This window comes from Amblyomma maculatum, chromosome 9 (genome assembly GCF_055883805.1).
Source record: "Amblyomma maculatum isolate TAMU_Amacu chromosome 9, ASM5588380v1, whole genome shotgun sequence".
Taxonomy (NCBI): Eukaryota; Metazoa; Arthropoda; class Arachnida; order Ixodida; family Ixodidae; genus Amblyomma; species Amblyomma maculatum.
The window spans coordinates 76,893,655-76,908,019 of record NC_139352.1 but is presented as its reverse complement, the minus strand read 5'-3'; the positions used below and the strand labels follow the sequence as shown (position 1 = coordinate 76,908,019).

Genomic DNA, 14,365 nt, shown 5'->3' with positions numbered 1-14,365 from the left:
TCTACCAGGCGCCGCCACTTGTTCTGTTTGTTTCTAGCGGATCCGACACTGCAAGAAATAGGGCTCTTGTTCAGAGGTATATGTGATGATTTTTGAGCAGTAAGTGCTGCTCTCCTATTATCGCGCTATCAGTGGACCACGCGAGAGCTATCAACGTTATCGTGACGTGCCAGCTCACGTTGCTTGTCTTGCGCCTCTGCCACGTGTGGTCTCTGCAAACACTCCAGCGCCTCCGGCTTCTCTCGTGCAGCGAGCTCTCTCTTGTCATGTCTCCAGTTTTCTCCTTTCTCAGCGCTCTGTTCTATTCTCACTCTCTTGCATATCGGGCGGCGAGGAAGCGCAAGAGAGGCACCGCTCGTCTGTTCGCAGTGGTTTCTAGTCTCACATCATCAATGCTTCGTCACCAATAAGTCATCATCAAGCACCTAACACACTCAGTCACTGGAAACATGCGGTACCTGTCCGAAGAAGAGCTCAAGGGCTTCGAAAACTACGAGGTAGGTAGAGTAGCTCACGCTGGTCTTCCGATGTGGTACGACCACACAAAGTCCTGTTTGCCTTGCGTCGGCCTACAAACCATCGGGCGCCTGCAGCTTACGTAACGTTTCGAGGCCCTGTTCGATTTACTGAGGAGAGCTAGTGAGGGTCCGGTCTCTTGTGTGCTGTTGCGGGGCTCGGCGTTAGAAAGGACTTGCACATATACTTATTGCGCTACTGCTTGACCAGCCCGTGCTTATCGGTCAGTGTGTTTTGTCGTCTGTGCAGTACACGTGTAAGGATACCAGCCCGCTGAGCAACTATGTAATGCACCCGTTCTGGGACCAGGCGGTCAAGGTAAGGCACCGTTAACGCGCCCGAAAGGGGCGGCGGACGACGCTGACCTACTCGCGCCGCGCGGCCAACGCAGCTCGTACCGCGTGGGGTGGCGCCCAATGTGCTCACGATGTCCGGCTTCGTGCTGACGCTGGTGAACGTCGGACTGCTGTCCTACTATGACTGGGCCTTCTACGCGTCGAGCGACCTGCACCCCGAAGCCCCTCCTGTGCCCCCGTGGGTGTGGCTGGTGTGCGCTGTGAACCAATTCCTGGCGCATACGCTAGGTAAGTGACGGATGACGCAGAATTGATTGACGCTGCGATCGCGCACGTGCGCTATGTGCCGCTAACAACCCTCTGCTTGAAGCTCTAGTGTACGAGAACGAAACCGCATGATATGTAGGTCAAGTGAAGCATCCACTTAGGCGGGGGCGTTCATTTGGAAACATTGCAATAAAATATAAAGGGGGGGGGGGGGGGGGGGGCATTTGCATGGCAGCAACTACCCCGGGTGTGCTTTGTGCCCCCCCCCCCCCCCCCGCTTCCCGTTTTAGTACGCGCTTTAAACGATTAATTAACATCCACCAACTTGTCCAATTATCGCTAATGCAGGGGCGTGTGCTGATTATGCATGTTTTTGCACTGTCGCGCGAAGTTCGAGATGTATACGCCGCTTTTGTTCTAGGTCGAATGGTAGGGGCGATTTAATTTTATCATTTTCTGTTCAGTTGACTAGCCGTTTCACTGGTAATGGCATCTGACTATTTCATTCAAGACTGTGCATACCACCAGATAATGGTAAGCTCACACTGCAGGGGCAGAATTATGCTCTGATCACACCACAAAAACTGTCACAAACCTGTCAGTAGGCCACGGACCTGTTCTTCGACAGGTCCGCTGGTCAGAATTGGCCAAAAGGAGCAGGGCTAACCAATAGATTTTTCACAGATTTGGGACACTTTTTATGATGTGGTCAGAATGTGAGTCGACCTTAAATGTTGTCAGTCAGCACTGCAAAATGGTATTGTGCATCCAAGTCACCCTTAGGAAGTGAGGCATGTCATACTGGAGGACCTTAGCATAATATCAAACACCTGGTTTTTTCAACATACACCAATACCTTCGAGTAGAAACATTTTTTTGCGGCACCCTCATTGAAGTGGGGCAATTTCAGCAAAGGAGGAACCCACAAAGTCATGCTCCCTAGCAGCACATCATAGCCTTCGAGCTGCCATGGCAGCTATAGTGTTTTGTTGTGAAATTAACGTGCACTGGAATAAAGCACAGAGAAAGCCAAACCATGACAGCTCTGTTATGATTGACCTGTTCGTTTGTTATCTGCATGTAGTAGTCAACCTTGGTCTCGCTTCGCTGCCATGACCTTCACATGCGTCTTCATTTTCACTGAAAAAATTTGTGCTATGAATGTCTCACTATGTTGATGTTTGTCTGGCAGCAGAATAATATATCTCTGAGAAAATTTAATTTAAAACTGAACATTTTTCTTTTTTGCCACCATCTCATTTAAGCTCGCGACTCCACACCAGTGCAGTTGACATTTGGAACTGAATGACAGTGTGTACAGGGTTCAGGGATTCGTGCCAAAAACTGTCTTGGCACGTCACGGTTTGCTTGTTAAAATAGCAACTTTATTATTAGAATGCGGTAGCCTGTTAATGCAAGTCAAGCTCAATTTGACCTCAATTCCACCTTCAGAACAGCCTATCTTGCGCTTTGGCAGGCTCCATATCTATCCAAACTCTCTCCCTCTTCTTTGCAGATGGGATTGATGGGAAGCATGCACGCCGCACTGGAAGCAGTGGCCCTCTGGGCGAGTTGTTTGACCACGGCCTGGACAGCTGGGCAACCCTGTTCATGCCTGTCTGCCTGTACTCTGTGTTTGGCCGGGCCGAGATGAGCTGCAACACGTGGCGCTTCCTGCTTGTTCTGTGCAACATTCATTTCTGCTTCATCCTCTCCCATTGGGAAAAGTACAACACTGGTATCCTATACCTGCCCTGGGGATATGACATCTCCCAAATGGTGGGTGTGGCCGGTGGTTTGCTCGCATTGAACGCTAGAGTTACTAAGTGGTCTTGTGACACTTAATACAGACATCTGTAATAAAAAGTCGGTAGAGGAAAAAAGGAAAGAAAGGTCGTCGAGGGAATATTGCACACTGAAACACTTTATGAAAGCAGTTTCCTGAACATGTAGGCTGCGTTGCACAGCAGTAGATATCCTCCGTACCAATTTAGCGTGTTGAAGATTCTGCGCTGATTGAAATGTTGCCCGGATCTCAATGTAGTGTTTGACCCCAATTACAAATGCTGACACTATATTCTGAGCAAGCTTTTGCAGCACTTTTAACATGAGCCCACCTTCAGCTAATTTTCTTTAGGTAGTGTAATTCGTAAGTCTATTTATTTGTGCTCAAATAGCTTAAAAAATTGGTTACATAAGTCTGGCATTAAATAAATTTGTCAACAAACTAATTTAAACCACACTTCTCTGGAAGGCCTCTATAAACTCTTAAAACTAGGCAACATCTGTGTGCCCTAATCAAGCTGGGCTTGCCTTTGACTCTTGCACAGATCCTGCTGGGGAGCTTTGTGCTGACTTACCTGTACTCATATCGCCTCTGGAAGTTCACCGTTTTTGGTCTGGGTGCTGGCGAGTGCCTGGAGCTGGCGCTGCATGGTGAGGAGGCCATTGCATCCTCTTTGTGTCCTATTTCGTACGCCATCCAAGCGAGTGGATTTTTCTCACCTCTGGCTTGGCAGTCAGCCGGCTTGTTGTGCGCTATATGAATTGGAAGGAACGACAAGAGAATTAAAACGCATATACCGCAATTTGTAAATTGTGAATGCATAGTTGAACTATAGAGGAACAATGAGACCAAATGAAGTGTTACTGTGTCTGTAAGTCACCTCATTCTGACGACACAGATGCCACTGCAGTTGAAGATTAAACTTTTGTCAGCCGGTAAAAAAAAAAAAAAAAAATTTAAGGTATCGCCACCATCACCCATTTTTGCAAGCAGTCTGCGGCTCTTCCCGACTGTTTCTTTTGTGTGGATGCTCAAGGTTAGGCTGCACTGCCGTCAATTTCCAGATGGTGATCCTGTTCCACATACAGGTAGGGTTTGTTTCGGTCCTGACATCAAGAGTTTGAATCGAATGGTGGAAAATTTTTTTAATTTTTTTATTTCTTGGCACAATATACCTTCCTTGGCATCATACAAACTTCGAGATAGCCTAAGGACAACCATTGAATTTATTTTTTTATTGAGAACAGCGACTGCAAAAAATACTAGCAGATTGCTGGCAGAGGGTATCCTCGAGAATGAGGACTCGAGTTGGGAAGTTAAAAAGGGTTACATTATTGTTGAGTGGAACTCGAGAGCAAAGCAAGATATTCCCCTGAAAAAAGGCTTTCCGACCTATGGCATCTGTCTGTTGTTATGATAGATGCACATTGTCTTGATAGTAGATTTTAAAGTTATTAAAGAAAAAGTACAAAGCATGCACGTTCACAGAACGATACGGCAAGAGGTCCCAAAGTTGAGCACTGTACTGAGATTTCTTATGATAGAATGCTAAGGATAGTAAAATAAATAAATCTATTTATCGTTATAGTAATGTTAGTCTGCAAAGTTTGAGTTGACACCATTGGTTAGAAGGCCTCTGTGCACTTTATGCCAGTGGTGAATCACGGTAAAACAAAAACGCATTGTACCAAGACAGCTTGCATGTGACCTTATCAGTTTTTGCTGAACCCATCAAAACATCACAATTGGTCTTGTCTCTTGCATCCAGATGCAGTATGTGCGTTGCACCTTATTTTCAGGTCAATTATTTTCTGTGCTATGGTTATTCATTACATAAATATTATTGAAGATTGTGTAGGTTGTATCTTTTTTATTCTGTGATTCTTCTGCTCGTGTGACATTCTAATTGGCGAAAGTAGCAAATGGTTTCTAACTCCAACTTTAGCTTGTAGTAAGCGTGACCTTGGCAATGTTGTGACTCTTTGGTTATTAATTTCCTTAATAAATGGTTTTGCTGCTGCGGAGACTTAACGGTTGCTCTTTTTTTTGTCTTCTTTCTAGCGGGCTCCTTCTTCATGACCATGCCCATGTGCCTGTACAACATTCATCGGTGAGTCCTTATTGTCCAAGGTAGCAATGGTCCACTACTAAAAGGGGATGGTGGTTGTGGTGGAGGAAAATGTGTTGCCTGGAATGTGGGAAGTATGGTGTTACTATAGCTCTTAAGGGGGCAGTTGCCAATATTTCTATTTTCTGCACAAGATCATACCAAGGATACCGCAGCAAGCTATGGACAAAAAAATAGCAGATGTAACATCGTGTGACAGGCATAGAGCAGAGTTGGGTCAGGGATCAAATGGTTCCTAGCCCAAGTCAAGATGAAGCGATGGGTGCGGCAGGGCGTTCAGTGCAAAGGGAAGGTAACCGATGCTCTCTTGAGTTAACTGAGGAGATTTTGAGAGCAGGGAAGCATAGCAGGGGACAGGAAAGAGGTTTGGTTAGGTGAGTTTACCATCAATTGTAAAGTGAGGTTGGCTGCCCTTGCATGCTTGCAGGGCCTGGCGAGAGGGGCGCCTTCGGCAGCCCAGCTGGTGGGAGGCGGTGCGACCGCTGGTGTCGGGTGTGGTGCTGTTTGCACTGGCGCTAAGCTGGGCCATCGCTTCCCCGGGTGATGTGCTCAGCAGTCAGCCGCGCCTCTTCTACTTCCTCCTGGGCACTCTCTTCTCAAACATCTCGGTAAGGGACCACTCCTCCTCTCGCATGCCCACTAACCACTCACTTTTACTATACTGCATATGAAGCTGCGGTAATCCAGGGTCTGGAGGACACCTGCCCACGCATGCCTCAAAGAGGAGGCTGCTGCCGATAGTATTACCGTACCATCCAACGGGGCTGGTGCCCTGTTTGCGCTGCATGTAGTAGTATATAAGGGGAGGTTCCCCCTTGGTGGATGTGAGCCACATGACTTCTTTGGCTGCAGTTACTCGACGTCACAGCTCAGCTGTCCAGCGTGAGGCGGAGTCTACTACAACAGGCCCTCTGGAGAACCCATATTTTTCTCAACCTGGATGGATGGATGGAATATAGGAGTGACCCCTTTGAAACGGGGTGGTAGCAGTAGCTATCATGCTCATTTTTCTCCCTATATCTTAATTATTGTTTTAGATTGGTTAACTATTGGTATATAGATTGGTTAATTAAGGCCTCTCCTGTGTTACTCCAATTAACCCAGTCCTGTGCTAGTTGCGTCCACTTGAGCCCTGCCCTTAAGCCTCAACCGCCCACCTAACTTTCTGCCACCCCCTGCTGCGCCTTCCTTCCCTTGGAATCCAATTTGTTACCCTTAGCATTACATGCCCTGCCATATTTCTATCTTTATATTTTGTATTTAAATTTCATTCAGCGCCAAGAGCATGGTGAACACTATATTTGCCAACAGTTTAGCCAGATAAACAATGTTGTTGGTTTGTGCATTTTTATTAAAAAGCAAGACAAAAACTCTACTCTCCCGGTGCACCAAATTAGCCTTTTTGTATATATATATTTTTTTTTTGCCATTCAGTGGCATTGCCAGTCAGACACTGTCTTCAAGGGGTGTCCTACAAACTGTCTTGTGTTTCTTTGTTTTGGTGTCAATGTGCAGACAGCAGCACGGTTGTAGACTTCATTAAGCCCCATTCAATTTCTGTATCAGGAGCATACGTAGACACGCGCCAACAGCTGTGCTCTCAAACTGTAGTTCCTCCCTTTTTTTGTGTTTAGTTGCAGACAGGTTAGCTGCAAAAGGTACCAGTTATTCCCAGGGCAAAGGCTGCTCAGTGCAAATGTTGAGCGGCTCTACGTGAACAAACACAGCCTGATTGGCTGCATTCAGATGAGTTCTGGTTGAAAGAGAAAGCAAAATTGAGCTGCATTCTTGTCTGCTGCAATGGAATAAATTGGTTATTGTGCATAAAATCCTGTAGCATTTCTTGATATTGCGTTTGAGCCTCTTCTGTGCTTTGGATTGTTACTCGAGTTGTTTGGGGCACTCCAGCTTGAAGCTGCCTGTCCCGTTTTCTACACCTGAGCGAAGAAAACCTACATCAACGTGATGGCCGTGGCTGTACTCTTGTATTATCGGGGCACGGTACATGTGTGGAGATGTCAAGGCAGAGCTGCCTCGGTCACGCAAGAATGAGAAATTTTAGTCGCTGAACCATTCTTTAATTATTTTGCAATTGGAGAGGTGTTTTAAAGGATGGCAGGCCAGCTTAAGATGTCACTTTAAACATCAAGCACCAATATACGTTTTTGCCTGGGTAGAATTGATAACTAGCTTACTTGTTCATACACCACCAAGCTTAGGCTTGGTGTTTCAAGCGAAAGGTGTTTCTGTCTTCTTTCTTTCTTTTTGCTATTTCAGTTACACCTCAAAGCGACTAAGGTGATTTAAGTAATTCCACTCAAATTTCGGCCAGTGGAATGTGTGGCTGTGACAAAATTATAATATTGAGACTGTGATTATTACCCATAAGTGGGGCTGGGAGGATTTTTCAAATTTTAAATCTTTACACATTTGCGGGGTTCAGCGTTCCGAAAGAGAGACTGGCTTCGAGAGGCACCATATAGAGGGCTCCGGATAATTTCAACCAGTTGGGGCTGTTAGCATGAACCGATGTCGCTCAGTACTCTGGTGCCTTGATGTTTGCCTCCATCAAAACCGGCCACCATAGTGGCGCTTTTCAGGTTTTTACTAGGGTTGTGCCAAAAATCAACAGAAATATGCAGTTCTTGTCAAACCCACACATATCCACATTGTGGCTCTGAACCGCTTTCAAGGTCTCAGTTATACCTCTTTTGATTCATATCGTGTGAAGGTATCATTTAGGCAAATCGGGGATGCTTTCATGCTTGCTAAACAGGTAAACAAAAACATAACACTCACATGTATCTTATTATAGTTACCGTAAAACGCAAAGGTGTGATGCTAAAGGATTATTTCCTGCATTTGTTTTGCATGCCTGGCTTGATGCATTATTACGCATGATTTTTCTATTCTAGTTTGTTTTATGGCATCCACGTTGGGAGATATTGTGCCTTGTATGTGAGGGATCTTGCAGTCTTCGGTCGTCCACAAACGTGGATACAGAGCCTGGAATGGGTTTAAAAAATGCATTACACTGTAACCACAGAATGGGTTTAAAAAATGCATTACACCGTAACCACAGGTTATATGAAAGCAACAGTAAAAGCTTTAAAGAAAAAGCTATTCCATGCTTCTCAGAGGATGGCTGTCTTTATAAGGCTCGTTCGATAGATAGCTCCGCTGGCGATGCAGTTTCCCTTGGAAGTATTGTGTATTTCCCCACGTCGAAAGGTGCTAGCATTGATCAAAGTAAAGAGCAGTAAGATGTTCTGCAATTCTCATGCATCAGGAGCAATTACTGTGTTATGGGCACCCTAAAGGAAGCAGTTACACACGCAGGCCTGTGTTCCGAGTTTGCGTCATTTTGAAACCTTGAAGTGTCGAGTCTAAAAGGTGCAGCACTAATCCCCACTAAGTGGCCACAACATAACAATGTGATAGTGAAGTTATATGCACATGAAAATATTTGGTACCGATGACAAACGAGAATAAGCTGGAGCCACAGCTCGGAACGTTAGATGGGAGACAGCTACATCAGAGCCATGACTTCCTTCAATACTGAACACCAAAGCAGGGTTTACTGTTACCGGAGCGATACCACGTCATCCACTCTTGAGGCCACATACAAGCATCATGAACACTACCACACGAATGTACTGTGTTGCGGTACAGAACCCTTTATCCTGCGCATACTGATCATAGCACCATTAGTATGGGCCCCACAAGTCATTAAATATGCAGCGTTAAATATGCACAAGTCGTTAAATATATTCAAACTTCCTACTAATTGTTTGAAAAGTGTTCCAAATGTTAGGCATTGTTATTTGATTTGTTGCAAATAATTTTGAAAATATACTATTTGATTAATTTGAATAGTTGACTAAGAGGACTTTTTATTCGCTATTTGAAATTTGATGCAGATTGGAAAATGAGGACAGTAGACCTAAGACCACCCCCAAGCACACCGCTCTTCACATGGTGCTTGCTCTGCCAGCAGGTGCCGCTCTCTCTAGTTGCGCGCTCGAAGCAATGTGATTCAGAGGTTTCAAAACCAGTACGAAAGTATTACAAAGAGTTCCTGTTGCTGCGTGCAGTGCCGGCTCATCATCAGCCAGATGACGTCGACGCGGTGCGAGGCGTTCAACCTGCTGCTGCTGCCCATGGCGCTGGGCGTGGCTGGCTGCCTGTGGGTACAAGCGGACGAGACCATGGTGCTCTGCCTGTTGGCCACCCTGGTGGCACTGGCTCACGTGCACTATGGCGTGTGTGTGGTGAGTGGGCTGCCGTCTAATCGCTGGTCGTGGGGAAGACCACTTTTCAAACCCCCTCTCGGTAATGGACTGTGTAATCACAGTTTGAAAAAATATATATATATATATATATGTATATATATATATATATATATATACATATATATATATATATATATATATATATATATATATATATTATTGATCAAACTAGGCTATGGCTTGAACATTTTGCAAGAGCCATCATGTCCATTTTTTTCCTATCCTGTGTGACAGCATCCATCCATTTTCTCCCCCTCCCTGCATTTTTTTTCCTTTGTCTCATCATTTTTCGTCTTTGTTCTTTGCTTTTCTTGGTTTGGCGTCAGTCCACTACTCTAGGATGTTGAGGCTAACCGAGCCAAGGCAAGTCAAGCCAAGAAAGAACAACTATGCAATTACCACAAAAACCAGGACATAGGCCGTATCAGGTTTATAGGTTAGCTTCTGAACTCACCACTTCTAAAAATGAAAAAAAGAAAGAAAAAAAAAACACTGAATGGCAAACATAGTCAAAAACAGCCTTGTCTTGAAACAGCTGTGTGTCAGCAAACTCTGCATACTGATGATATTTTCTAGTCTGATGACACTTGATGTGGCATGGTGCAAGACATTCGGGTATAGTGTGGCAAACATATGAGGCATTTAATGTCACAAGGTGCATAAGGGGCTACGAGAGGAATTTAAAAAAAAAATTGCTAAACTGGGCCTAGCTAAGCAGCGACATAGGCCTGCGGTTGCTTCGCGCCAACACTTCCTGCACTCTTGCTTCAGCATAGCCCTTCAAGCATGGACTTCGTGAGAGACTGCAGTTTCGAAAGCTGAAGTTCCTCCCCTTATGCATTGTCACCAGCACCACACCTTTGTCCTGCTGTGTCATGCCACCAATTAGCTTTTAGTATAGAAGATATAAGAAAATTTCAGTGTTTACTCACTTCTAGTTAAAACTGCAAAACCTTTTCAGTTTTTCTCTGTAAACCGTACACACTTCATCCTACCATATATTGACACAGTGCAATCTTCCCTCTGCGCTGATCGCGAGCGTGTGCCTCCTCGAGGCGAAGAAACCGAAGTTCTCCTGTTGAAGCAGGCCTACTAGTTTCCTGCCGCTCTGTGCACTGCGACTCCTGTGTCCCGCGGTGACTTCTGATCAGACTTCACACCGTGACAATATTTCGTTTTTAAACAACCTGCTGTAGCTTTTAAGTGCAAAGCACTGTCCTGTCTCTTATTGTATAACTTTCCGCTTCCGATTTTATTCTTTGCCAGCATAGTTGACTACCGCGGTCTGATAAAACTCTAGAACAAAATGGCAAACACCTCTAGACAGAGACCCTTCAGCCAGTGGTTCAGCCGATTGCCATGACCTTGCAATTATTCCTCTAGCGTGTTTGTTCCCAAGTGGAATCCAACTGTAGCAACTGCTCAACGCAGCTGAAGTTCATATTTTTCAGCACGAAAAAATGAGGACTAGGGTACACGCTTGCCATAGTCCTAGATGTTTCACACCGCAAAATTGGAATCTGTACCAGCTTTCAGTCGGAAAAGCAGCTATTCTGGCGATAAAACGAAAAATACCTTTAGTGCATTAGCATGAAAACCATGTCGTGCTGCTATTTATATACTTTTGCAATTTGACAAACAGTACTCGCAGGCACGATATGAAAGCAGACTTTCTGAGCACGCTTGCGTGCCGTTTATTTTGCAGAGAAAAAAAAAAAAGCTGCAAAGCACCATCGTCATTGGGAGTTTGTTAAAGTTGCACGATTTTATTCGGAAACACCAAGGGCAGTTCCTCAACATGAACACTGTTTTTTTGTTTTTTTTTTTCACAATGCAGGTGCAACAAATGTGCCATCACTTCCACATTCACTGCTTCTCCCTGAAGAGGCCGCCCGTGGAGTAGGGCTGGCGGCATTGCCGCCGCTGTACAGAAATTATAAAAACAGAGAGGACTTGCTTTTTATGACGAGCGGGAGACAAGAAGAAAAAGAGCTCGCTTCCCATTCCGTCAAGTGGGGAGAGGGACTGCAGTGCTCTAGACCAAGACGTGTGTGTGTGCATGTGCGCGCAGTGGGGAAAGAATTTAGTTGTCGTCGTCGCATCATCTCAAGACGGGGGCAGGTGACTGCTGCTGCGGAAGCGCAGGATACAGCTGTGCACCTTGAGGGCGGGGCCCAACTTTAGCCGCAGGCTCCGCACCAGGTCGGTCTGGCTCAGAAGCAGGAAGGCCTCGCCATCGATCTCCTGGGTCACGACCAAAGAAGAAGTCACACATGCGCAACAACAAACAGAGGTGTACGTATGGTGGTGGCTGGGAGGTGGGGGCAGTGTGGTCACAAGATGCTGTGATGCGAACAAACGCCACAAGATGGCACAACTGTTTTTGTACAGTTTCAACTTGTGTGCGTCATTGATACTATTCACACGCTTCTCTAGCATCAACAAGAGGAGCCTTTGAAAATGAAGCCCTTATAGGCCACAAACATACAGTTTATGCGAAAAGGTATGTGGCTGGGCTCTGCCATATCCTCCGCTACCTGGAAAGGCAGCGCCGAAATATAGAGTGTAGACAAATTTTCTTGCTTACTCCCCTTGAGCACCCTATATGAGTGTGGACGTGTTGCAAAGGTGTAGAGTGCAAGATCTATTTTCTTGCTTACTCCCTTTACAGCCCCTGTTCAGCATGTGTGTCCAAATGGCAATGCTAGTCACTCACAAAGTGACCTCTGCTTGCCACCGATAAAGGGTTCACTTTGCACCTTTCCGGTGGGAAGTTGTTTCTGTGGTGCTATGCATTCTAGCTCGCCAAACACGTCTTCCAGCAAAATTGGCCCCAGTAAACTAAGATGCCGGCACACTCTTCATCACTCTGCTCCCCTCTCTCTTTCTGGCCACCATACGACAGTTCAGCATCACGCTGACTCCAGTAGCTACCCGACGCATTGCACGGTTTTACAGGCCAGGCTGCACACTGCTTCTCTACAAGACTGTGTGGTATCCACGCACAAGTGTTATGTTCCGCGACCTTGTTTTCTTGTTTTGTTGCACGCATCGCACAGTTTTTGAACTTTGACCTGCGACATCACCGACGTGATAAGAGACCGGCTATGCTGTGCATGTCACAGGGTGACCAAGAGCTCATCTAATGCAGCCAAAAATTAATAAGAAATAAAGCTTTATCGTGAACTTTCCTGTTTCCTTGACACAGTATAATAGAGCTCTCTCCACAGACTATTGGTACACAAAGCTGAAAGTTAAAACATTTTTGCATATGAAAGCAAGGCATCAGTCTAGGGTGTTGGGATTTCATTAGATGTACCTTCAAGATAATATCTCCGCTAATTGCCATCTATAATAGCATGACTATGGTGATTGAATGCATACATCAACCAGAAACAGGTTGGACGAGAACGTTTGAGTTTTGCCGTGAATGTGTGGCTGCTATTGTCTGAGCCACAGTGATGGAAAGATAATGCAGCCACAGTAGCGAAATTCTGCACAGATGCTAGGATATAAACTTCCTGTATTCTTGTATTTACTCAGATGTAGCACGTCAAGCCGAAGTGCGACATCTACCTTTATGGGCACTAAGTGAGGGAAGAAACGAAATAATGTGACAGTTGTGCCACAAGGTGGAACAAAGCTACATACTATTGCTGAAAGTTGCACATACATTTATGAAGAAAAAAACTACCTCAGACATTGCCATGCATAAGCTATGCCTACACTGCACTGAATCCTTAATAATGCATGGAAGTACAGTGGACGCGCGCTAAACGAAACCCGCTTAAACGAAAACACCTCTTAAATGAAACAATTTCAGAAAAAGTAATTGGTTTCAAACACAATCTGTGCAGAGTCGCGCTCGACAATCGAAACCCCATTTCGCTTGCAACTCGGATAAACGAAACCGAAACTGCGCATGAGTCGTCTTTGTTGATGTCGATATCCAGAATCCAATCCAATCCAGTACCTTGCACGCCTTGTTTTTTGTTGTGTGGGCGCCATTTTGCTCTCTGTTCCGTGACTTCGTGTTTCGTGACTTCTTTCCGGCGTGTAATATGGAAGAAGCTGCTAGAAAGCGTCCCCATAATGCGTTGTCTTTAAAGGCCAAAATGAAAATTCTTGACGATGTGAAGTGTGCCAAGGAGTCGAAAACTGCTATCGCGAAAAGGCATGGCATCCCAAAGTGCACGCTTTCAAGGATTGTGAAGGATCGCGACAAGATTGAAAAAGCATACAACAGCGGCGCTTTCGCCCCCGATAGGAAAAAGATGCGTCTGGCCGAGCATGAGGACCTCGAGAAGGCACTTTTCCTGTGGTTTAAGCGTGCTCGAAGTTCCAATCTTCCAGTGACCGGGCCTATTTTGGAGGAGAAGGCAAGAGACATTGCACTGCAGATGGAAATTGAAGACTTCAAATTCAGCGATGGCTGGTTAAGCCGTTTCAAGAAGCGCCACGGCCTTGTTTTCCGCACAATAGCAGGTGAAAGTGCCATGGTAGACAACGATGTTTGCTCTGACTGGCAGCAGCAAAAGCTTCAAGACCTACTTGCAATTTACGAGCCGAGCGACGTCTTCAACGTAAACGAAATGGCACTTTTTTATAAGCTTCTGCCTAACAAGACTCTCAGCTTTAAAGGTGAGAGGTGCACGGGGGGTAAGCACAGTAAGGACCGTGTTACTGTACTTGTGGGAGCGAACATGGACGGGTCCGAGAAGTTGAAGCTTCTCGTTATCGGGAAAGCAAAGAAACCGCGAGTTTTTAAGGGTGTCAAAAACCTGCCGGTTTTATATGAAGCGAATACCAAGGCCTGGATGACGCAGGCCATTTTTGAAACCTGGCTGCGGCAGAGGGACGCAGAGTTCACTAGAAAAGGCAGAAAGGTCGTATTTTTTGTTGACAATTGCCCCGCGCATGGTGAAGTGCGAGACCTGACTTCAATTCACCTGGAATTCCTTCCCGCGAACACGACAGCAGTACTCCAGCCTATGGACCAGGCCGTGATTCACAATGTTAAAGTGTTCTTCCGTCGCCACGTCCTGAAAAGGATGATGCTGTGTATGGACAGCGGCAAAGA

General features: G+C 45.7%; 2 protein-coding genes across 5 annotated transcripts in view; one reads left to right on the top strand and one right to left on the bottom strand.

Moving 5' to 3' along the window:
* Positions 1-185: 185 nt before the first annotated feature.
* Positions 186-12,471, top strand: LOC146179480 (ethanolaminephosphotransferase 1). Its single transcript, XM_084579105.1, has 9 exons — positions 186-497; positions 766-834; positions 908-1,100; positions 2,596-2,858; positions 3,410-3,515; positions 4,927-4,975; positions 5,421-5,601; positions 9,088-9,264; positions 11,123-12,471. The coding sequence occupies exons 1-9, from the start codon at positions 450-452 to the stop codon at positions 11,186-11,188; spliced, it is 1,152 nt and encodes a 383-aa protein (XP_084435231.1). The 5' UTR covers positions 186-449; the 3' UTR covers positions 11,189-12,471.
* The window catches only part of l(3)mbt (lethal (3) malignant brain tumor), a 45,693-nt gene continuing 42,320 nt past the window's right edge, over positions 10,993-14,365 (bottom strand). For all 4 annotated transcript variants that reach the window (XM_084579102.1, XM_084579103.1, XM_084579101.1 and 1 more), the window contains one exon: positions 10,993-11,529. In XM_084579102.1, the coding sequence (XP_084435228.1) occupies positions 11,392-11,529 (138 nt within the window). In that variant the 3' untranslated portion in view covers positions 10,993-11,391. The remainder of the gene's footprint in view (positions 11,530-14,365) is intronic.